This window comes from Mus caroli, chromosome 12, assembly GCF_900094665.2.
Source record: "Mus caroli chromosome 12, CAROLI_EIJ_v1.1, whole genome shotgun sequence".
NCBI classification, from domain to species: Eukaryota; Metazoa; Chordata; class Mammalia; order Rodentia; family Muridae; genus Mus; species Mus caroli.
In genome coordinates, this window is record NC_034581.1 from 65,674,145 (window position 1) to 65,698,890 (window position 24,746).

The following is a 24,746-nucleotide window of genomic DNA, read 5'->3' on the forward strand; positions in this document are numbered from 1 at the left end:
CCTCATACTTCCATTCAAATGTCCATTGTAACTCTGTGTGCATGTGTGTGTGCGTGTGTGTGTGTGTGTGTGTGTGTTTTAAGGCAGGGCTTCACTGTATAACTCTGGTTATCCTGAAATGTCTTAAGTAGACCAAGCTGGCTTTAACTGCATGGAAATGGGCTTGGCTCTGCCTCCTGAGTGCTGGGATGATGTGTATGGCGGTTCGCACCATCATGACTGGCTTGATTTTATTCTTTGAGATATCTTGCATAATGACACAAATACATGAAGAATTGTGTTAAGTTTGGTTTGTGAGGTCAGGGATTGGGATTTTTAAAAGAATAGTTATTCATTTGCTGTGCTTGATAATGCAGCATACATCACCTTCACTCATACCCCCTCACACAACACACAGTGGGGATCGAACTCAGGGACTTGTACCACCACAGAAGCCTTCTACCACTGAGCTAGGGGCAATAGGGGCAAGCTCTATATTGTAATTTTGTCATACATAGTGTGGGCAATAATGCTCAGATTGGTGATATAATCCTAGGGATGTCATAGGGGGGTTGTTATCCTGCCTCCCTTATCTCTGCCCTCCTCATATCACCACCTGGATGGCTCAGAACTCATGATTTCCCTGCTTCAGCCTCCTGAGCACTGGGATCACAGATCCAGGCCACCAAGCTGTTTGCAGGCATTGTTTATCTTATTGAATTTGCAGGCAGCCATTCATTTCTGTGTCATAGACAGGACCCAGCATGGCTGCTTTCCTTTGAACGTATGTCAGGAGCTTTTTATTTTCTTAAGTTGTCCTCTGCATGTAAAATATTTTCACTGAGAATATATTTCATCTCAGAGGAAGAACTGATTGAAATAGGTAGATACTGAGCATGTAAGATTGCTTTTTGCAGAAACTTCTTCAGTCTTGTTTGTTAAGAGCAAGTGTGTGATTTGAAGGCACAATACTTGCTAGCAGCACCCATCAAAAAACAATGCCAGAGGCCGGGTGCTGTGGCTCATGCTTTTAAATCGAGGACTCTGCTTTCAGGAAGCAGAGGCAGGTGGATCTTTATGAGGCTGAGTACCCCCGCCCCCTGGTCCACATAGCAAGTTCCAGGACAGCCAGGGCTATGTAGAAAGACGGTGTCTCAAAAATCCAAAAGAGGGTAAAAAAGTCAGGGTTTTATTTTCTTATTTATTTTTGGCTTTTCAATACAAGGTTTTTCTATGTAGCCTTGACTGTCCTGGAACTCACTATATAATAGATCAGGCTGGCCCCTGACTCAGATCTACCTGTCTGTGCCTCCCAAGTACTAGGATCAAAGGCATGCGCTATCACACCTGAATAAAAGTCAGGATTTTAATTCTCAGATGTTATACCAATTCATTCTGCTTAGTATGGAAGGATGGGGGTGGGTAGGGTGTGCATGTATATGTGTGTATGCGTGTTTATTTGATATGAGAATTTCACTATGTAGCTCAGGCTGCCCTGAATCTTCTGGTGAGCCTTGCATCTCATCATCCTGAGTATTTATATATTTTGCAAAGCAGTTATAGGACTAGGATCACAGGTTGAGACCACACACATTGTGTACTCCTTAGAAAAAGGATTAGGTGGCCATTTATGTGACATGGTAAGTAATACCTCAGAGTAATACTGTGGGGCCTGGGTGTCACTGCTAGGTTGTCAAGCTTTCTCGGCAAGTGTCTTTTACCACCTCAGCCATTTTCAAGACCCATGCTTTTTATTTTGTTCTGGCATTTTATTCATTTTTATTTTATATGTAATATTTATTCATATTTAAATTGATTTATTTTGAGACTGCATCATGTTGTTCAGCCTCCTGCCTCAGTGTCCCATTTGCTAGGATGATGGATGGGTTGGATCCACCATCACTAGTGGTAACCATTGTAGTGTATGTGTCTTTCCTGTGAATATGGTTGTTGGTAAAATGCATATATACTTTTGAATGAATATGCATTCACTATTTGAAGTAAGGATTTTATCTTTGTATTTTATTGTTGCATAATTCTGGACAACTGTCATCTGAGAATATTTACTTTTTAATAAACTGTAAGTGACAGGTGGTAGAACCGATATATTCTGAAAATTTTAACATTAAAATCATCAAATACTGTAGTTAGGGTTTTGAAAATTAGGGATAAATTATAACTTACTTGGATTTTTTGACTCTTACACATTACCAAGTCAGGCTGCCATCAAAAGGTACAACCTTGGCTGCCTCACACAGTGGTCTTTCTGGCTGTCCATTCAGGGACATCCCTCCCTCCCGGAGATTCACGGCCTCAGTTAGTGCCTTTCCTCAGTCTCAAAGGGAAATCCTGTCCTTGATCTAAACGTAGAATGAAGTGGCCGAAGTTGGCAAGTTCTGTTGCTTGCTGGGGCTAGAACATGGTCCTCTTGTTCAACTACATCTTCACCAGCTTTCTGTTTTCCTTGGTTTCCTTGACTGCCTAAGCTTGGCTGTTCTGAACCTTGCTCTGTAGACAATGCTGACTTTGAACTGGGAGATCTGCATGCCTGTTTCCTGAGTGCTGGGATAAAAGGTGTTTACCACCACAAGCTTTTCTTTAATTCCTTTTCACAAGATACAATTCTGTCTGGGTGGGATCTTGTCCTGAGGTCACCACTCTCTTAATTGCATTTAATATCTTTAATCTGTTTATCTCCTTGAACACAGGATTAGCTCCACTCTTCTTCCTGGTGCCCCTTTAGCCCTTGAAGCATACTTTTTTATAGTTTTCCTTTCTCAGCTTTCTACCTTCAACCAAAATGCTCTTCATAAGAGTGAACCACAGGACAGAGAATGTGTTAGGCTGTTTTGAGACTCCCTTTGCCAATGTAATTAAGCTAAATCCTACCTTCGCCTCAGGCAGACTATTTGGACAAGAGTAAAAAGCAGCCACATTCTTCACTAAAATAGCACAAGAATGATCTCTAGGCAACATGCTAAAATTCCTTTCCTCTGAAAAAATTTGAGCTAGCACCCCAAAGTTCAAATCACCCTAAGCACCGTTGTCTTCCGCTTCCTACTGGGATGACCCAGTAAGCCCCACTTAAAGCATTCCGCTGCTATCCAAATCCAAAGTCCCAAAATCCATGTTACTCCAGACTAAAGCATGGTTGGGCCTATCACAGTAATATTTCATTCCTGGTACCAGGAAGCAGGATGTGTTTTATACTGGGTGTAGCTTGAGCATTTAAGACCCCAAAGCCCCGCCTCCATAGAGACACACTTCCTCTAACAAGGCCACACCTACTCCAGCCAAACCAAACCTCCTAATAGTGCCATGCCCTGTGAGCCAAGCTTTCAAACACATGAGTCAACAGGGATCATACCCATTCAAACTACCACAAGTTCCGAAATAGTAATAACACTGTTTACATTGTTGATTTGTTTTTTTGTTTTTTTTAAATTGATGTGCGTAGAGTCTCAGACATCTTTTGCTTTTTGCAGTGTTTGATGACGGTGATGAGAGAACTCTGAGGCGGACCTCACTTTGCCTGAAAGGGGAGAGACATTTTGCTGAGAGTGAGGTAGGGTGGCCGGGACTGATATGGAGGGCAGCACATGATGGGAAAGTGGAGTGTGAATTCAGTTCATTGTCTCTTCTGCAGACCCTGGATCAGCTTCCTCTAACAAACCCAGAGCATTTCGGGACGCCAGTCATTGCAAAGAAGACCAACAGAGGGAGGCGGTCCTCGCTGCCTATGTGAGTTCTCACACTTGGTTACTCTCTCGATGGGTGCTGTTAAAGCCTTCCTTCCTCTGGTGACTTTCCTAGGATGGCTATGGCCTGAGTCCTGAGGGGTAATGTTTCCATGGCATATTGTAAGCTGCACATTCTGCCCTCAGCAGACTTCGTTTTTAGCTCCTCCATTACAGACATCATGAAAATTCCACTTCCCAAAATACTATTTCAATTTGCTTTGACAAAAATCTTTAATTGGTAAGGTTTTCCTTTATTAAGTAATTACTTGTAGTTTTTTTTAATCTTTTATTTTAAAAACAAATTTTGTTGTTGTTGTTGTTGTTTCTGAGACAGGGTTTCTCTCTGTAGCCCTAGTAGAACTCACTCTGTAGACCAGGCTAGCCTTGAGCTCAGAGATTTGCCCACCTCTACCTCATGAGTGCTGGGATTAAAGGTGTGTGAGACCACTGCCTGATTTACAAATAATTTTGAATTTAAAAATAACAATACAAACAGTTTCCATATGTCTTTTGCCTAGATTCAACAGTGTTAATATTTCTGCCCTATTTGCCTTATCTTTCCATCTTTTTGTATATACATAATTAGTTTTCAGTTTCATAATTTTACTGAGCCCTGTGGAAGAAAACATCACAATTCTTGGCTCTTATATAAAATACTGATATCATAATTAGAACATTGAGTTTCACATATGTAAACTATGGAACCCACAGGCAAACCCCTGACCATTTTGCCTCGTGGTCCACAGTCCTGGGCCAGGCCTGGTCTACTGCCTCACAGCTTACTTTGTGGCATCTTGTTACTTCACACTCTCAGCATTTCAGGCCCAGCTGTTGTCCTAGGTGACTTCAGAGCATCTTTTCAGGATCCTAAGCAAGGTCATGTGCATGCCGCTGCATTTCTCTGATTGTGGTTCATGAGTTCCAAAAACAATTGTTAGCTTTTGGTGTTACGGACATTTAAGAGTACAAGTGGATGCAGATGTTTTTCAGGGGTTTTTCATTTATAAATTAAGGTTATTCAGTGTAGATAGCAAGTGGTGTGTGTTCTTCTCAGTGTAAGGACACCAGTAGATACACACCATCTGTTTGCCCCGTCATTGCTGGCATCCCTGTGGTGAGTGGTTAGTGCTCTGCCTGCCTAGTTCCTGGGCATAGAGTTCTCCAAGTCCCCTTCCCTTCTCCCCTCTCTCCCTCTCAAGCTGTCCTTCCTCCTTGTTTAATTACTCACTGGGGCTCCTCTTGTATATCAGCACTGTTACAGCAAAACGATGACTTTGTAACTTTTCCCTCCAGCCTCATTTCTTACTTACATTTGGTTGTCATAGCTATAATAAAGTCTTCCTGGGCCAGCTAGGCAGTTTGCTGGTAACAGCACTTGTTGCCAAGCCGGGCTATTTGCATTTGATTCCTGAATCTCCCATGGTAAAAGAAGAGAACCAGGTCATGCAAGTTGTCCCTTGACCTGTATGTATGTGCTTTGGCACTTGTACGTACAGAAACAGACACACACACACACACACACTCACACACACATTCTACAGGATCCTATTACTAGTTTATAACTCAGGACAATGGGATTGATAGTGTCTTGGCAGTTTGGACTAGTGCTGTGTGTGTTTTCCAGTGTGTAGCAAGTGCTTAGCACATTAATTTAATAAGTCAGTAATGGTATTTGTACTCATAACATAGTATTATAGTCTTTAATAATTATAACTTTCAATAAGTTGAGTAAGCTGATATTTCAGTGCAGGACACTCAAATAAGCAATTGTAGGTGTTAGAACTAAAGATAAGGAAATGTCATCAGTGTGGAAAGTAAAGAGTCATGTGGTAGTTCCTAGGCAACAGGTCTGTGACAGGAAAAGGACCAAGTGCCTCAGATCATTAGTAGTTAACAGCCCTGCATAGTGCAGTGAATGGCAGATATCAACATATTCAGGATGCTTCAAGAGCATGTCAGATTACTATTTACCATGATTTTAAAAGAGTACATTCTCATTTTTATTTAAAAAGTATAGACTCATAATTAATGCTTGTTATGGACACTTAGAAGTAAATGATTACCCCAGAGAAGATATCTGAATAAACCCACATATACTTTTTTGGGGCTATTTTCATACCCTACTAGAAAATTAAACTTGCATTATTTGCCCCCTGGCATTAAAAACCAGACAGGTAATGTGTTTCTAAAAGTGCATGTGGTGATACAGAGAAGTTAGGCTTCTCTGTCCTGGCAGAGGAACTGAAGCTCAGGTATTCACTGACCAGTGAAGTAAACTCAAGTATTGCTTACTTAGGTGGTTCAATTACTGGTGTGAGGCAGGAGACTGTCCATCTCCTCAGCCCCAGTAAGAATGGAGAGGCCGCCATAGGGGCCAGTGGAACATGCTGAAGTCACAGCACTCTGACATGCCTAGGTCTGGGACACTAGGATATGGACATTCGGATAATGACCAGGTTCTCCTGACTCTTAGCACTGAAGACGAAAAGGAAGAAGAAAGCAGCGAAGAGGAAGATGAAGATAAGAGGCGTCTCAATGATGAATTATTAGGAAAAGTTGTAAGTGTGGCCTCCACAGCAGAGAGCACTGGATGGTACCCTGCTTTGGTAAGTTTCATTGCAAAATTAGTCAGCTGTATTAGTTGTCGAAATGGACTTTTAAAAATGTATGTAAAATATTTTGGAAGTATTATAAATCTAACAAAGATGTAATTGTAGTTTAATATTAAGACAGGCCTACTCACATGGCCATTGTCTTTCTTTGGCTTTCCTTCTGTTATCTGTTTGTTGACATCTTTGAGGTTTTCCCCTCAGATGTGTTCTTCATTCTGCCCTGTTTACCGCCTCACCGCTTCAGGTCCTGTGGGTCAAGTCCTCGATACCTTTTATGGCTGTTTTCTTTGTTCCACTCGGTAGTCCAGGCTGGCCAGGACCTTACTGTGTGGCCCAGGCTGGCCTCAGAGTCATAACAATCTTCCTGCTTCCGTCTCTTCAGTTGTAGGACCAAGGTGTGAGCCACCACATCTGGCTTCTTAATTCTTTCTTTATTACATTCAGACTAATGATCTAGAACTAAGGTTTTAGGTAGGACCATTTAAAACTAATCGATTTATCTCACAGTAATCCCAACAACGTAGTCAGATGTGGTGCTTCAGGGCTGTAGTCTCAGCTTCTCCAGAGTTCAAAACAGGAAGTGTGTTTCAGCCCAGGAGGTGGAGACTAACTTGGTCTCAATAACAAAACAAGACACTGGGGGTGGGGCAGGGAACGAAGCACACTGGTAAGAGCACTTGCCCTGCAAGCTGGAGAGCTCGGGGTCTCTGGTGCCTATGTAAGGAGCCAGGCATGGCCTGGGGTTGAGTGCCCAGACAACAGATTCAAAAACACGCTGTCCAGCCAGCCTAGCCAAAGAAGCAAGCTTCAGTTAAGAGAGAGACCTTGTCTCAGGGCAGTGCAGTGTCTGGAGAGTGACAGAAGACATCTGTTCCCTTGTTTTGCATCCCTGTGTGCATGAGCACGTGCATCAATGTGTTCATATGCACCCACACATCTGTGTGCATGCATCACACACACATGCCATATACAAAACCTTGATCTTTCAGTTAATTAATCTAGTTTTACTGAGTCTGCCTCATCAACTAATTTCACTTTTTTTTTTTTTTTTTTTTTTTTTTTTTTTTCGAGACAGGGTTTCTCTGTGTAGCCCTGGCTGTCCTGGAACTCACTCTGTAAACCAGGCTGGCCTCGAACTCAGAAATCTTTCTGCCTCTGCCTCCCAAGTGCTGGGATTACAGGCGTGTGCCACCACTGCCCAGCTTCAGATTCTTTTAATGAATATCTAAGACTCCTTCACCCTAAGCTCCCTTCCACTTTCTTATTTTATTTTTTTATTTTTAAAGCATCTGAGTGCTCTATCTGCATGAATGCCTGTGTGCCAGAAGAGGGCATCGGATCCCATTACAAATGGTTATGAGCCACCATGTGGTTGCTGCGGATTGAACTCAGGACCTCTGGAAGAACAGTCAGTGCTCTTAACCACTGAGCCATCTTTCCAGCCCCAGCTTTTTTTATTTTTATTTTTTTAAGTTTTATTTATTATTTATATGTAACTGTCTTCAGACACACCAGAAGAGGGCATCAGATCCCATTACAGATGGTTGTAAGCCATCATGTGATTGCTGGAATTTGAACTCGGGACCTTTGGAAGAGCTGTCAGTGCTCTTAAATACTGAGCCATGTATCCAGTCCAAGCCCCAGCTTTTTTGAGGCAGGGTTTTACATATTTCAGGCTGGCCTTCAATTTGCAAGTCAGCCTAGGATGACCTTGAACTTCACCTCCCAGCCACCATTGGCCCAGGCGTGCTAGGCAGGCACTCTTGCACCTAGTTACTTTCCTTCCTACGCCTAAGCTAACTTCTTCAATGTGTGCACCTTTACTCCACCCTGAGTTAATGAGTGTTACCTGAGGACAAGAGTGAGCTTGCTTTGCCTTGACTGTAAATTCCTTAGAAGACAGGCAAGCGTGGGGCTTCTCATTGTGACTCCCAAGAACATGTGCTCTACATATAAAGCAGACTATATTGGAAGTTATAGACTCATTCTTTAAGCCCAGTGTAGCAGCGCACGCCTTTGATCCCAGTGCTCAGGAGGCAGAGGCAGATTTCTGAGTTTGAGGCCAGCCTGGACTACAGAGTAAGTCCCAGGATAGCCAGGGCTACACAGAGAAAACCTGACTCGGAAACCCCCGTCCCCCCAAAAAAGTTGTAGTAATTTTTAGTACTGGTACATAAACTAAAATAAGGAAGTAATAGAAAGAAAGGATACCCTTAGATGCTTAACGTTGTAGAAATGGCAGTTTTTATATGCACAGAAGAAAGAACAGATGGTCACTAGAGGATGTTTTATGAGAGGACGGAGACTGCTTAGGTGTATTTGTCTCACAAAAATCCTCTTTGACTAATGGTGAGAGATAGGAGGGGGAGAATAGGATGCAACTGCAAATATCATTGGCCCTTGAAGCAGAAGGGCCTTCCCAGGGTCACCTAAAACTTAGGAATAATTCTGCAGGTAGTTCTGAAAAGGAATGGTACTTGTGCTGCATGTTTGGGAATATTCATAAGACTGTTTACAGAAATCAATATGGAGGCCATTAGAGTAGCTCCCAGGTGACGTGATGAGACTTGGACTTACATTTATTAATACCTCAGGACTTGACTACCACACCTCTTCTAGCTGACTAGGGCTAATTTTCCTGCACTGTCCTGTGCTTGGTGTACAAATGGGTCATCCCCCTGTTGTGTTCTTGCTTGTATGTCTTAGATCTGCCCCTCTGTTGACTCCTGAGGTGAAGCACAGAGACTACTAGTCTGACGGTTATTAGCACCTAGTTCTCACAAGACCTGTATTTGTCTCTGAAGCCAAAGTGTGGCCATGTCTGTGATCTTAACACTTACGAGAGTAGTGTAAGTTCAGAGTCATCCTCCGTTACCTACCAGGTTCTGGGCAGATGACACCTGCCAAAAACCAAACCGTAATCAAGAAGAGTATTTAAAAACCCAGTGCAGTGTGGTGTCGAACAACTTGAATCTTTGGAAACAGAGGCCAGCAGGCCTCTGAGTTTGAGGCCAACCAGGTTTACATAGTGAAACCTTGTCTTAGTAAATAAATAAATAAAATAAAATAAAAATAAAAATAAAAATCTGGCTCTGTGGTATTGAACATGATAGTTATAAAGTCTATATTGTTATAATAATAAACTGAATGGAGTTGGGAGCCAGAGTGTAAGTGAGTGTTTGAGACACACTTTTGCCTACAGTGTCCGGGACTCTGGGTTTGTTAAGGATTAAGAGTATCATGAGTAAGCCTGTCTCAGCAACTTCAGGAGTGGGCTACCCAGCTTGAGTTTTTAAAATACAAACCACGACTACAGTACTCAAAAATTACTCACTAAGCACACTGCTGAGGCATTTTTTACTTTCAAAGGCTAGATTAAAAGTTTTCTTTTCAATGACAAATTGAAAATTGTTCATGCCCTGTTAAAAAAGATCTTAGGTGGTTTCTAACCGCCAGATTTTAAAGCAGATGCGTACTGAGGTGTGTGTCTTAGATGAAGGACTGGAGTGCTGCTTCAGTGACCTCAGAGCACAGTGACCTGCAGAGGACCAGAGTGTAGGGCACCCACAGGTCTGACGCCTCTGGTCTCTCTGTGAGTGCATGCATGTGCACACACAATGGAAAAATAATAAAAACCAAATCAGTGGCGTGTCCCTTCAATCCCAGCATTCAGGGGACAGAGGCAGACAGACATCTGTGGGCTTGAGGCCAGCCTGGTCCACATAGTCATTTCCAGGCTAGTTAATGATACATAGTAAGAGCCTGTTTCAAAAGAAAGAAACAAAAATACTCCCCACCAATTAAACAAACTGTAATGTGCCAGAGGGAGGAGAGTACAGAGTTCAGTCATCCTTGGCTATGTAGTAAAGTTGACGCCTACTTGGGCTATTAGGAGTCCCTATCTGAAAAAAAAATAAAAAGAACAGACCATACATCCATAAAGTTACTGTTTTGGATACAAAATCAAGTCTTGAGCCAGGAAGATAGTTGCACCTGTAGAGGTGCTTATGCCAAGCACAAGCCTGTGGCCTGAGTTTGATCCCAGGGCCACACGAAGAAAGAGAAAATGATAGCAAGTTGCCATCTGACCTTCATAGGATGCTAGGATACTTGTGTACCCTTCCTCACAAACGAATAAATGTGATAAAATATCTTATTTAGGTTTGAACAAGCTCTAATTTTTAAAGTGATACTATTTTAACTTATATTTCATTATTAATTTTTAATACCTAGTGAGCATGTTAAATATCTAGAAAGCCAATATGCTAAAAAATAATGAAATTTGTAATTTATTAGTAATGGGAGCTATTAGCAATTGAGCTATTTCTTGTAAAACATAATCCATATGAAACATTAGCAGATCCAGAAATTTTTAAAAATTATTTTCATTTTATTTTTTTATGTATGGGGTGTTTAGCTTCCGTGTATGTCTGTTTAGCTTCCGTGTATGTCTGTGTACCAACAGGGTGGCTGGCCCTTGTGAAGGCCAAAAGAAGGGGTCAGATTCCCTGGAACAGAAGTTACAGACAGTTGTGAGCCATCATGTGGTTGCCAGGAACAGAACCTGGGTCATCTGCATCCTCTCAGCTGCTAAGCTATCTCTCTGGTCTCCCTGCCCCCAAGTTATTTTTAAGATTACATTCTTGGGCCTGGCAAGATGGTCAGTAGGTCAAGGTGCTTGCCACTACTGCTGACAAACCTGAACCGGAGCCCTAGGAAACCCACATGGTGGCCGGAGAGAACCAAGGCTTACCAAGTTGTACTTTGACCTCTACATGAGCGTAACAGCAAACTTGAACTCTCCCTACCCCATACACAAGTAAATGAATAGACATAATTAAAAACTAAAGCATTCTTGTTGAGGGATGTGACTAAGTGGATGAGTCCTTTCCTAACAGGTGAAAGGCCTGGGGCGTGATTACTTAGGCCGGGAGTAGGGGGTGGAACGTGGGGAGGGGGGTAGTAAATAACAAAATAAACTTTCATTTTCTGAGCAAGGGGAGTCAGTCGATTCTGATTTTGTATTCCAGGTTGTCTCTCCCAGCTGCAATGATGACGTCACAGTGAAAAAAGATCAGTGTTTAGTTCGATCATTTATTGATTCTAAATTGTGAGTAATGAAACACCACCCAGTAATGATTCGTGGGGCTGAGACACAGTGATTGGCCACCTACCATAAAGGGACTCATTCAAGTTGAAACTGAGAGATTATTACTGTGTTTATGTAGGGTACCTTTAGCTGATTAATTTTATGTAAAAATAACAATAAGTGTCAGCAGTATTAAAGACATCTATTTGTAATTAAAATACATAATTTTTCATATTTTTATCATGTGCTATTTCATATTATGAATTATGAAGCTTCTTAATAAAATTTATTGGTAAAATAAGTCTTTTCACTTTTAATTTTAAAGAAGACTTTGAGAAATTTTCCTTTAATTTTGTATTTTTATTTAAACAGTAAAATTCATATTTTTAAGTTGTTCTCTATGAAAGATATACCATAGTATATATAATCATAAAAATATTTTAGCAAATTAACAAAAATTAGGAAATATTAAACAAAATGAGTGTTATAAGTATTGAAATGACTTTGTTGATTGAAACTATTGTCTATAGGAATGTTGTATATTTGGAAACATTGGTTTTTTTTTGTTGTTTTGTTTTTTTTTTTTTTTTGGTTTTTCGAGACAGGGTTTCTCTGTGTAGCCTTGGCTGTCCTGGAACTCACTTGTAGACCAGGCTGGCCTCGTCTACTTAAATTCCAGGCTCTCAAATAAGAGTACTTGAGTGCATGAAACTTAAAAGATACAACTTTGCCTCCAAGGCTTTACTCAGGATCAGGGTATTATGGCCTTTGTCTTTTAAAAAACTATTTGACAAAATAATTTTCATTTCTTGAGGTCTTATGTATGTGTCAATGTGGATTGCTTAAATGATGTTTTTCATTTAATAAGTAGTTCTGTGTTTTGTTCTTTGTCATAGTTACTCTATAGCAAGAAAGGACATTAAGGAACTAGACATTCTCACTCTACCAGAATCTGAGCTCTGTGCTAAGCCAGGTACGTGAAAGCAGAGTCAGTTTAGTTCATGATGTGACCGTGCTTGGAAAATAACAAATACTGACTATCGCGTGTTACCATATTAACCGTTTGGAATCCTAGATCTACCCTGTCATCCGTGGGCTGCGTGTGGCCCGATACAATGTCAGTAACCTCACAGAGTGAGCGTTTTTGCCTCTCCTTGCCTTGCTGCCTGCGCTCGGTTTCTGAGTGTGAGCCTCACAGATAATGTGTTGGACACACCTGAATGATACTCTCACTTAATGGCATTTTTTTCATGTCTCAATAAAATATTTGGTTTGTAAATTGTTCAGATTTAACTTTGCATGTTTGATCATTAGTATTTCTTCTTGCAGAGGGGTTGTCTCTCTACATAGGCCTGGTTGTTCTGGAACACACTGTGTGGCCTTGAACTCACAGAGATCCACCTGCCTTTGTCTCCCAACTGCTGAGATTAAAGTCATGCACTACCACACCTGGGCTGGCCTAGTTCTAGTAGTGGGGCGGGAGAGCTGGCTCAGTGGTTGAGAGCACTTGCTACTCTTGCAGAGGACCCAGGCTTGGTTCCCAGCACCCACATGGCGGTTCCCAACCATCTGTAATCAGTTCTCGGGAATTTAATGCTACTGGTGGACTTGATTCTGCCCATAAATAAATACAGGACACTCATACATAAAATGAAAGTAAATCTTTTTCTCTAAAAGGCTATTTCTAATCTTTGCCAGGCTTGGTGTCACTTAAGAGGTGTCCATGTTAAGGTTGCAAGTTCCAGGCTAGATTGGGTTAGATGGTGACACCCTGTCTCATAGCAGTAAGCAAACATAAACGCCTACAAATGGTCTTCTGACTCATGGGACACCCTGATTTCCTCTATCATTTTGAGAATAATGGGTGGATTTGGCTTGAGCCTTCAGACTCTGAGTGGCAGGCATCTCCTTCCCTTCATTCCGGAGCAACTGCCAAAGTCCATGTTTCCTTTCAGGGCTGCGAAGAGCAAGTGTCTTCCTAAAAGGTAGAATTGTTCCTGATAATTGGAAAATGGATATAAGTGAAATCCTTGAGTCCTCCAGTAGTGATGACGAAGAGTGCCCAGCTGAGGAACGTGAAGAGGAGAAGGAGAAAGAGGCCAAAAAGGAGGAAGAAGAGCTGGTAGGTCAATGCTGTGGTTTATTTGTTTGTTTGTTTTCTAGTGAAAATAATACCTCTATGCTTTTGCTCTCGGTCATTTGTTTTTGTCTGAAACATTTCTTAGCTTAATTTGGTTAAGGAGTTGTGGCTGTTTGGCTTAGAGTGTAGTGTATAAATCAGGACTAGTTTTCAGCATAAAGTTACCAAAAAGTACTTTTCAAGGTTAATCAACAAGGTTTTGGGGAGCGGGGGATCAGGTATTTTCCGTGTTTACCAGTTGTCAGTGTGTGATGTAATTGTTACCATCCTGCCTTCAGGGTGCTCTGAGACTCAGAAGTTAACTGTCTGAGCTGGCACAGCTAAAATGTGCAGTGTAGGGATTTGAACCCGGGACTTGGTTCTCCTAACTTAGAAACCTTTTAGGGGGTAAATATCATAATTACATCCAAAAAAACCCACACCTGGCAGCTTGACAATCATAGAAAAAACTGTAGATTGTGTTTTTATCATGAGGGGTTTCTTTGTACTGCTGCCGTGTTGTGCACACTGTGATTGTAGGTTACAGAAGCCATCCATAGGGTTACTGTGGCTGCTCAGATGCGGCCTGGCTGTGGAGTCGCCAGTGTTTTGTTAAACGGGATGAATTTTCTAGTGTAATTTCAGTTGTTGAGAGGCAAAACAAAGCATGAGTTTATTGAAAACGACCACCTATTTGAGCATGAAAAATTCTGCCTTGAAACAGTGCGATGCTTTTGTTTGTGAGCTTTTGGAAGGCCACGGCTAGATTTATATGTGGGGAAGAATATATGCTGGTTCTTGCCTTTGACTCCCCTGCAGCGTTTGGCTTTTTACACTCTGAAATCAGAATGGCGGTTCATACTTACAGGCTGCCTACAGAGTTGCCATAGTAACATGCTGTTGGTTTTAAGTGAGCATGCTCAGAAAGACAGGAAGGTTTAGCAGAGGCTTGGCAGGTTGCCAGTGGAGGTTTGCCAGCTGCTTTGAAATGGGCTGTCTTTCTCTTCCTTTCATGTAATGTCTGATTTTTATGTGGAAGAGAATGTAAGTAGTGCTGTATCGCCCTGCGGATGCTGTGACCTCAGAGGGGACAGCAGATATTTGCCAATCAGACTGACATGCCCAGAGCCTGCACTAGTAGAAGGGGAATCTAACCGTTTTGCATTTGAAAGGAAATGCAGCACATAGGTAAGACTTTTTTTTTTAATATTTAGTTATTGTTTTGGTTGACAAAAAATGGGATTAAATACAATTTTTAGGTGTTGATTATATGGCTGGTACGGTGGAGCTCATAACCAAGCGTAATTGTTTCTTGTAAAAGACAGTAGGAATCTATTTTTAGAAGATTAGAGGGTAAAGGGGATTTTTCTTCAACATAAGATAGCTTTTAGAATGACTGTGCTGAGACAATTTGGCAAAAAAAATTGTCTGGGGATTTAAATTTTGAATATTAGATGTGATGTCTGAATTTTGTGTGTATTTAGTCTTAGGTTGTGTGTTTCAGGGTAAATAGGCCACGTTTTCAGGGTGTGAACTCTTAGCAGGCTGTGGTTAGCTGTTGGATTTCTATTGAACATTAATTAGGATCTTATATCGCCAAATGCTGAAAGAAGGGTTAGTCTCTTTATTTCTGCTAATACTTTTAATTAGTGTCCCTTCCAGAATGTATTTTCCCTATCCCTCAAAAAATAGCCTGAAATTTTAAACAAAGAGGCTAAAAAGAGCTTTGAAAGAAGTTGCAGAGGTGCCTCTAAGACAGTAAATGGTGTCTATGTTATAGTGATTAATTCTGTAATATTGTAATGTTTCATCCAAGTGGCTAGTGAGAAATGCTAGGAAAAATGCACAGAGCAGAGGCTAAAATTTGCAAGAATAACAGCAAAGAAAAATTCAAAGATAAGGACACTTAGAAAAATAATGTCTCCTTACAGTGTGTTACTTATGAACTTGCTAAAATTTAGTGGATACGGTTGCTTTATTCCTGCCAGAAAAATAGCAAAAATCACAAACTGTAGGCATGCTTTATACAGTTTATTCTACATTATTTCTCAGCTGCTCATTTCCCCACTGTTTGGTCTATTGCCACACGCTTGTTGTAAAGTAGTTCTCGGTCACCTTAGTGGGCTTCCTTTAGTGAGATCTTGTTTGTTTCAGGGGAGAATCAGCTGCATTGCCTGCTTTCGGATTTGAGATTTAGTTGCTGAATCATTCTAACTCGTCTTGAAGAATAAGTCTTAAAACAGTTTAACATGCTGATCAATCGAGAGCTGCTTCAAAGCACACATAGCAAGAGGAGAAACCGGAGTGTGATATGCACTGGCTGATCTGAGGAGCCAGGGCCTACCTGGCTTAGTCATTATGGGCCTTCCCCACACCAGTGAGGCTAACTGCTGTATTACAGTACAGAGCATAGCTCTCCCTCAGATGGAGGGATGCTGGGCTGCTTATGAGGATGGGACGCTGCTCTGCAAGGATCTAAAGATCCTTTGGAACATTCTGTAAACCATTAAACAGCACTGTAGATGGTCAGCCAGGGTAGGCTAGCAAGCGTATGCTGCAGAATCATACAAGTGCTAGTGTTTGTGCAGTGCGAATGAGCAGTAGCCTCTGTTCATTAACCGTGCTTCAGGGATGCAAGCATAAGTTGGAGCAGTGAGATTGGACATTGTGCAGCTTTCCAGGAGCAGGAGCTTTTTAATTTAGTGTTTTATTTCCTACTCAGAGGCTACGTCAGGCTTTGAGTGTAAGCAGCATGTCTCAGGCTGTGCTTGGGAAGAGACTTGGGGATGGGGCAGGAATACTTCCTGTCTGTATTGTTAATTGCAACACATAGATAATTAGGCCAAAAAAAGCTGCTTAGAGATGATTCTTGTGGTCTTATTTAAATGTCTTTGTTAAGAAAGTTTTATATTAGAAAAGACATTACTAATTTTTTTTAGCTTGGAAATTTATTGGAAAGTCCAGATGAATAGAAATAATGATAGGAATTATTTATTTCTCTTGACTTAGGTTTATATTGGATAAATGTAGGGGAGTTTTCTAAGGGTGGGATGTTAGAAGGTTAATTATCAAGAGGAAATTAAACAGTTTTAGGTTAAATCATCATGACTTTATCAGTAGACTTTGTGTATCAGATTTCATGTGTAACATTGAGAATTAAAATTAGTTTTTTTTATAAGATCTACTCTTTTTAGTCTAATGTATTGACATGCTCATTTTTCCAATCTTGAAGCTTTTGTAGGGATTACCAATATTTAGTGCCCAAGATAATTTTCCATTATTGTAAAAGTCATAAGTGCTTGAGTTTTTTAATTCCTGAGAATATGACTATTCATTTTTTGAATCAAATGTCATCTGTGTCAATCTCTGACCATGTAGGTTATAGGCATTTGCTGGTGACTATTCGAGACCACTTCGTGTATAGACCCACAGTAAATGCCTGATAATTCAGGAAAACTGTAATGTCAGTAAAGCTTAAGGTTTTAAATGTAATATAGATATCAAAGCTAATTTTAATAACTTCAGTTACCAATAATAACAGGCTTTAAGTAGATTTGACACAACCTCCTTTAATGAATACCTTAGATATTAGCTTACATTCAAATACAACAATTTGCTTTAATTTAGACTATTAGACAAGGAAATAAAAAATAAGAGTGGGCTGGACAGAGATGGTTAAGGGGCCAAGAGCATGGCAGATTGTGCAAAAGACCTCAGTCTGGCCAGTTTGCTACTTAGCACCCACATGGCAGTTTACAGACATCTCTACCTCCAGCTCCAGGCGATCCAGTGCCCTCTTCTGGCTTACTCAGGCACTGCATGCATATGGAGCACTTGTGTATGCAGGCAGAAACATACATACACACTAAAAAAAGAGAAGTCTCTTTATTCTTTTAATTTTTTTTTCTTTTATGAGCACACTGTAGCACACTTCAGACACACCAGAAAAGGAAATCAGATCCCTTTACAGATGGTTATGAGTCACCGTGTGGTTGCTGGGAGTTGACCTTAGGACCTCTGGAAGAGCATTCAGTACCCTTAACCATTGAGCCATCTCTCCAGCCCCGAAATCTCTATTTAAGAAGTCTTAATGAGTTTTTAAAAGTCTTTACTATTTCAGCCTAAAACATAAACAACACTAAATTCACATAATGAGACTAATGAGATTTATACATTTGTTCACATAAATTTAGCTACATTTTAAAAATAGTTATTGTGTAGAGGTGTTCTATCTGTATGAATGCCTTTGCACTACTTGCATGCCTGGTATCTATGGAGGCCAGAAGACGGGAGTCAGAATCCCCTGGAACTGGGAATCAAATCCAGGTCCTGTGGAAGAGCAGCCAGTGCTCTTCACCATGGAGCCATCTCTCCATGGTTAAAAAAAAAGTTTTACGTAATCATACCTTATATTAGTGGTCATATAAGAGGTTTGAGTGATGTTAAAAACTTGATGATAACCAGCTGGTGATGGTTCATGCCTTTAATCTTAGCACCTGGGAGGCAAAGGCAGGAGGATTTCTGTGAATTTGAGGCCAGCCTGGTCTACAACCAGGGTTACATAGAGAGCCCTTGTCTTGAAACACACACACACACACACACACATGCAGTATTTGCAAACAAATAATAAATAAATAAGATAAATGGTCTTGATGAGAGCACGGCTATCACATCTTGATTATAGTGTAGATATCATTTCAAGTGGAAAAATAATTTATTAGGTTTACTTAACTGTTGAAATTTAAGAGTCATAAAATTATTTTAAGTGGGATGGTTAAGTTGTAAAACAGCATTTTGCAGTAAATATATCACTTCCTTTGTGCTCCTGGAAGTGTTTGGCATGTGTGTAACACTGAGGAATGGTATTTCTGTAAATTTTAGGATCAGAGTTAACTGGTTCTCCAACTATTACTGGGTAATTCAGTGATTGCAATCAAGTCATCTTCTTTGAATGTCACCTTGTCTCCACTCCGGCTTTGGAAAGAAACCCCCTAAGTTTTAGGTGGGAGTAGATTATAAACCGCATGAGAGGAGACTTTAGACCCAACAGCCTGTTCTTTTTCCCAGGCACACTTGACAGCATGTCGCCCTCTGAGAGCCAGGTCCCTGGGGTTCTGCTCTGGATCGGGGTCTGAGTATCAGCTCCCTCTCCTTCTTTAGCCCATTCCGTTCTGTTCCCACCTCTTCTGCCCTCAAGTGTCCTCCACTTGTCTATCTGTCTGTCTGGCTGGCTGGCTGTGCTTACCCTTTTGTCCAGGTTGCTCAGTTGCATCTGCCACTGTGGTGTCTTGTCCTCTCATCACAACCAGAACAACTGCTGGCAGTCACCAGAGACCTTTAGCCAGACAACAGTGTGTCTTATCTCATCTGACACCTTAGTAGCTTTCAGATGGCATGACATTACATTTGTTTTCTGGTTTACTTCCCAACTAAATGATAGAATGACCCCAAATCTCTGTGTACACCTCAGATGTCTCTTGGCTACAGACATTTATCTAAAACTGTCTGGAATTTTTTTCATGTTTATAAGTACTCAAACTCAGTATGCCCACAGCTTCGATTACCTCCCTTCCTGGCCATTCCTAATCTATTTTAATAAAAGCACCACACCCAGTTGCCTAAACCAGATACACAGAAGGCACCTTGATTGTTTTCTTGGTTCTTCCATCTGAATTCATTCAGACACAAACCCTTTGTCTTCTACCTCCTTGAATAGCTCCTTACTTTGCCCACCTCTTTACATTTTTACTCTGCCGCCCTTGGTCCAGGCAATCGATGGCTTTCCCTAGACCAGTGCATTAGCACATAACTGCTGGCCCGCCCCCCTCCCTCCCTTCCCTCCCCCTCCCTCCCCCTCCCTCCCCCAGGTTGGTCTCTGCACTAGATCTGAAGCTAGTGTTTTTAAACCAGAAACTACATGTGATCCCTTTGGGAATAAATAATTTTAGGACACAAAAGAGGTGGGCTTTTTTTTTTAACTTTTTACTTGAAATATTTCTAAAGCATGTTATGTAATATCATCTCTTTTTTCAAAGCAGTGTACTTGGCATTACTTAATGTCACATTTATTCCAGATTTATTTATTCAGGAAATTCACTGCTGTCAGGACCTTTGGACCTTACACAAATACTGCCAACTTAATTTTTTAAACTTATTTCTCTTTTGTTTTATAGTTAGTTATTTATGTACATTTTATTTGGGTAGAGGAGGCTCACCAGTCATGCTGGTCAGGGGCTTGAACTCTGGCTGTGAGGCTTGGTAGCAACCTGCCACCATTATCCACTGAGCCATCTCACCATCCCTGTGTATTTAAGACAGGAGCTCTAGAAGCCTAGGCTGTCCTCAGACTTTGCTGAGAAGCTGAAGATGACCTTGAATTCCTCCTACCTTTACCTCCCAAGCTCTGGGATAGCAAATGTAGCCTTCTATTTCCTGCTCTACTATCTGGTTTTGTATTTGAAACTTTGTACATAGTTGGGGTTTGTTTGTTTGTTTGTTTTTGTTTTGTTTTTTGTTTTTTTTAACTTTGTAGATTGTTCATTAACTGTCTATTTTAAGTTCTCCCTCCCTCTCCCTCACCTTTTCTGGGATGTGGCCTTGTTCTGCTGCCCAGGCTGACCTTGAATTCCTGCGCTCATTCATTTCTCTTGGCTCTGCCTCCTGAGTAGCTGAGACCACAGGTGCAGGTCATTGTAACAAGCCTTTTCTTTTTTCATTGTTTTAGATTTACTTCATTTTATATGTATGAGTGTGTTGCCTGAATGTATGTTTGTGCACTGTGTGCATGCTTGGCGTCTAGGGAAGTTCGAATAAGGCATCAGATCCACTGGAACAGGAATTAGGGACACCTGAGAGACACTGTGTGGACGCTGAGAGTCAAATACTTCTGCAGGAGCAGCAAGCATTCTTAACTGTTGAACATTTTAGCCACTTAAAAAATATTCTTAGGGCTAGAGAGATGGCTCAGTGGTTAAGAGCGCCGACTGCTCTTCCAGAGGATCTGAGTTCAATTCCCAGCAACCACATGGTGGCTCACAACCATCTGTAATGGAATCCAACACTCTCTTCTGGTATGTCTGAAGACAGCAACAGTGTACTCATACACAAAAAATAAATAAATATTTTAAAAAATCGTTTTGCGTGCTAGAGAAGAGATAGCTCATCAGTTAAGAGCACTGACTGGGGCTGGAGAGATAGCTCAGCGGTTAAGAGCGCCGACTGCTCTTCCAAAGGTCCTGAGTTCAAATCCCAGCAACCACATGGTGGCTCACAACCATCCGTAACAAAAAATCTGATGCCCTCTTCTGGAGTGTCTGAAAACAGCTAGAGTGTGCTTACGTATAATAAATAAATAAATAAATAAATATTTAAAAAAAAAAAGAGCACTGACTGCTCTTCTCAAGGGCCAAGGATCAGTTCCCAGCACCCATGTGGGGCTCACAATTGTCTGTAACTCCGGTTCCAGGGATCGACACCCTTACAGACATACATGCAGGTGAAACACCAATGCACATTTAACAAGTACTAAATAAATTTTAAAACATATTCTTAAAATATTTTTCTTTTTAAATTGAAGTCGTTATTAACTAGTCCACTGAGGCACTGTAATGTCTGTTGTATTAGAACATCTGCCAGCAGTAAAATAAGCCTTTTCTCGTCACTGTTAAAATCACACCTGTTAGGGTTTGAACAGGGGAAGCTGACTAACCCAAGTCAGGTTTTGCTTGTTTGTACAGACTCGGTGGGTTTCATCTGCAGACTGCCTACCCTCTTATCAGTATGAATGTGTATATCTAAGAGATGTGTGTGTGTGTGTGTGTGTGACTGTGGACGGAAGTACTTAGATACAGTACTCCATCGTGCCTTCAAAGCAGACTCGCTAGCTCAGTAGGCTATCCAGTACCTTCTCTATTTCCTCATTTTTTCTTATGAGAAACTCTCCGCTTTCACAAGCACTTAGGTTTCTGTTTCCCCTTTTCTCTGTTGTAAATGGACACAAGGTGTGCCAGGGATTTTGTTCTTCCTCCTTTCTCCCCAGGGTACCCTGGCAGCGAGGGTGCATGGCCCATATTAAATCCTCATCACCTAGTTTGTGAAGAATGAATAAATGTGGATTATGTAAAATCTTGGGAAATTGCTGTGTGAAACAAGTTGTTGGACTGTTGTTTGAAGTTAATTAGAACAGTCTTTGACACAACTTCTCTTTTCTTCAAAATATCTCATTTCTTACACAATGTAGTCTAGGTTTCTCTCTCTCTCTCTCTCTCTCTCTCTGTTTTTAAATATTTTCCTCCAACCAACTTGGGATAGTTTTCTGTACCTTGCCAAAGATTCAAAGATTTCTCGTTTAAACCCTTTAATCGCTTTCCACCCATATCAGATGAACACTGATTCGGTACTGGGTTTTGTTGTTATTTTATATATTATTTTTCATCCTGGCCTTTGAAGTCTGGGCTTTCATGAATTGACCCCTGTTCACCTTCTTCTCACATCCACGTGTCTCCTAGCTCCCAGCCTCCACTCAGACGCGGCTGGAGGCTCCTTCGTGTTGAGTGTAGTCAGCTTTGTCTTCTCATTGTTAAGTAGCACAGGATAGACACAAGGAAAGCTAAACTAGCTGTGATGCTCATCTGTAATCGCAGCACTAGGGATGCAGAGACAGGAGGATAGCTACAAGTTTCAAACCAGCCTCCAGTTTTGACAGTTTGGATACCTTCCGGATTTGCAGTCTGTAAAGTCGATTTCCTGGCTAGGAAACTTAACAGCAGAAATGAGGTGTGTGTTGCTTCATCTGTGGCACGTGCCTGTAATCTCAGCACTTGGACAGGAGGATCGACACTAACTGGAGGCTAACCTAGATTACAGGAGACCCCGTCTGAACAGGGTAGCATACTGTATTATATCCAGATGAAGTGTGAAGCCCGCTTGTCGCCGGAGTGGATGCTGTTTCTGAATGAGCACTTGCTTCCAGATGTGTGGAGAAGGTGGCCCATGTGTGGACAGCTTGAAACATTCTGGCCTTCCCGGCTTTCCTGGCTTTACTGCAGAGCATTCGGTTTTACCCGCGGCCAGTGTGAAACATGCAAGAACATCTTCTCATCTCAGTTGCAAGATGTCTTTTCATCACACAATGATTATCTAAATGCTTGCCAGTCATCAGAGATTAAAGCTGTGCATAAAGTAGCCGTGTGTCAAACTGGCAGACCTACAGAGTACTGCCAGCATAGATAGGCATGGAAGAAAAATCCAACCAGCAGAACCCTCCCTGGAACGTCTCTCTCCTGCTCTCATCCACTCCCTCTCCTTCAGAGCAGGGCTGATCTTCCCTCCTCCTCCTCCTCCTCCTCCTCCCTTTTTCTCCCTCCTCCTCCCTGCCCCTGTGGACCGAGTGATGGCATCCTCTGCTTCCCTATTCCTTCGTTTCATTCATGATTCATGACTGAGAACTTCAAAAACATGACTCTAATCCTTTACAAAATGTCCTGTCTATATGATACCAAGTAGTGGCTATTTAGTACATTGTGACAAAGCCCTTTCCTGATCATGGCTTTTCTCTGTCGGACCTATCTGCTCCTGCTTGCTGTTCGGGGACTACTGCCAGTCACAGGGAAAGGAAAGGCTTTCTTTACTATTACAACGGCAGCCTCTCCGGAGCAGAACTGGTCGTGCCACCCCGCATTCCCGCACTGTGCACACTACATTATGTGGTGTGGCCTCTTGTGTCTGTCCACACCACTCGGCAGAATCAAAGCAGCAAAATGAGAAGGGGTCACGTGGTCTCATTTCCATCCACAGTGCTCTTGCACAGCTCCTGAGTGATGATAGAACTATTGATAAATACTTGAACTTAATTTGAAGACATAATGCCTCATGTCAGAAGGATCTGAGCCTGGTAGTGTAAAGCACTGCTCGTAATCCTCCGTAGACTATGGGTAGCAGAACCCATTCACATCCAGGAGTGTTCTGGAGCCTTGAGATCCTCTTGCTTGCTCTACCAGGTTTGCCAAGTATAGAGTTGCTTTTGATTCCCTGAAGGGAAGAAGTCTCACAGTTCAGAGAATCTCTACCTTTCTTCTTTCTGCCCTTTCCCACACTTAAGTCCTTCAGAGGTGCTAGCTAGAGTGTGAGAAGGCCCAGGGAGGGACAGCAAACAGCAGCAGCTCGGGGTCCCAGGCAGAAGGCACTTCTTAGTGCCTGAAACACATGATGAGGAACTCTCTATCCAACTTAGCAATTTTAGCTTTTGCAAAAGCCATCAGGTAAATTTAAAACTTTGTTTATAGCTTACTTATTTTTGGTGGGAATTTCCTTTCAAGAAAGTAGGTATATGTAAATTGAATTTTTTACTAATTTTGTTTTTATATCTTGGAACTGTACCTGAACTTAAAATTTTGTGGCATAGTTCCTCACAGAGCCTAGAATACTCTTTTTTTTTTTAAAGATTTATTTATTTATTATATGTAAGTACACTGTAGCTGTCTTCAGACACTCCAGAAGAGGGCGCCAGATCTCATTACGGATGGTTGTGAGCCACCATGTGGTTGCTGGGATTTGAACTCTGGACCTTCAGAAGAGCAGTCGGGTGCTCTTACCCACTGAGCCATCTCACCAGCCCCTAGAATACTCTTTATTATCCACTAACTTAATGCCCATAAACTATCAGTTTTTAACCTGTAAAAGCATACAGTCAACCTTGAAGAATTTAGCATAGCTTGATACAACCTTATTTGTGCCATGTTTGCATTTAGAGGGTTGATTTTTCTTTGCTTGCATTAGGGAACAACTTTTATTTTATTTATTTCTGGTTTTATTGAGATAGAGTGTCATTATTTAGCTCTAGCTGTTGTATGTAGTCCAGGTTGGCCTTGAACTCACAAAGATCTGCCTGCCTCCTAGATTTTATTATATATTTTAATTCACTGCATGTTCATCGATTCTGGCTATACTATTAGCTATTAAACTTCTTAAAGGATAACATGATCTTAAAGTGCCTGTTGCCTTCTAAGCCCTGAATAATCAATATTTATTGCCTGAACATTGCTTTTCATCTGAATATGGTTCTTAAAAGGCAAAATTTGAATTATTCTTTTAGAACCATAGGAAAGGTATCTTCTAAAGACATGATCCTTTATATGGAAGAAACATTCGTGTTTTACTAATTTTTCCATAGTACTGCTGAATTTTAAATAATTTCTATAACTTAGTGT

At 41.3% G+C, this 24,746-nt stretch overlaps 1 protein-coding gene across 3 annotated transcripts in view; it reads left to right on the forward strand.

Annotated features, from left to right (window-relative positions):
* Positions 1-24,746, forward strand: part of Arid4a (AT-rich interaction domain 4A) — a 68,020-nt gene that overhangs the window by 16,608 nt on the left and 26,666 nt on the right. For all 3 annotated transcript variants that reach the window (XM_029484880.1, XM_021179405.2, XM_029484881.1), the window contains 6 exons: positions 3,465-3,544; positions 3,626-3,720; positions 6,193-6,325; positions 11,362-11,441; positions 12,317-12,393; positions 13,376-13,542. In XM_029484880.1, the coding sequence (XP_029340740.1) occupies positions 3,465-3,544; positions 3,626-3,720; positions 6,193-6,325; positions 11,362-11,441; positions 12,317-12,393; positions 13,376-13,542 (632 nt within the window). The remainder of the gene's footprint in view (positions 1-3,464; positions 3,545-3,625; positions 3,721-6,192; positions 6,326-11,361; positions 11,442-12,316; positions 12,394-13,375; positions 13,543-24,746) is intronic.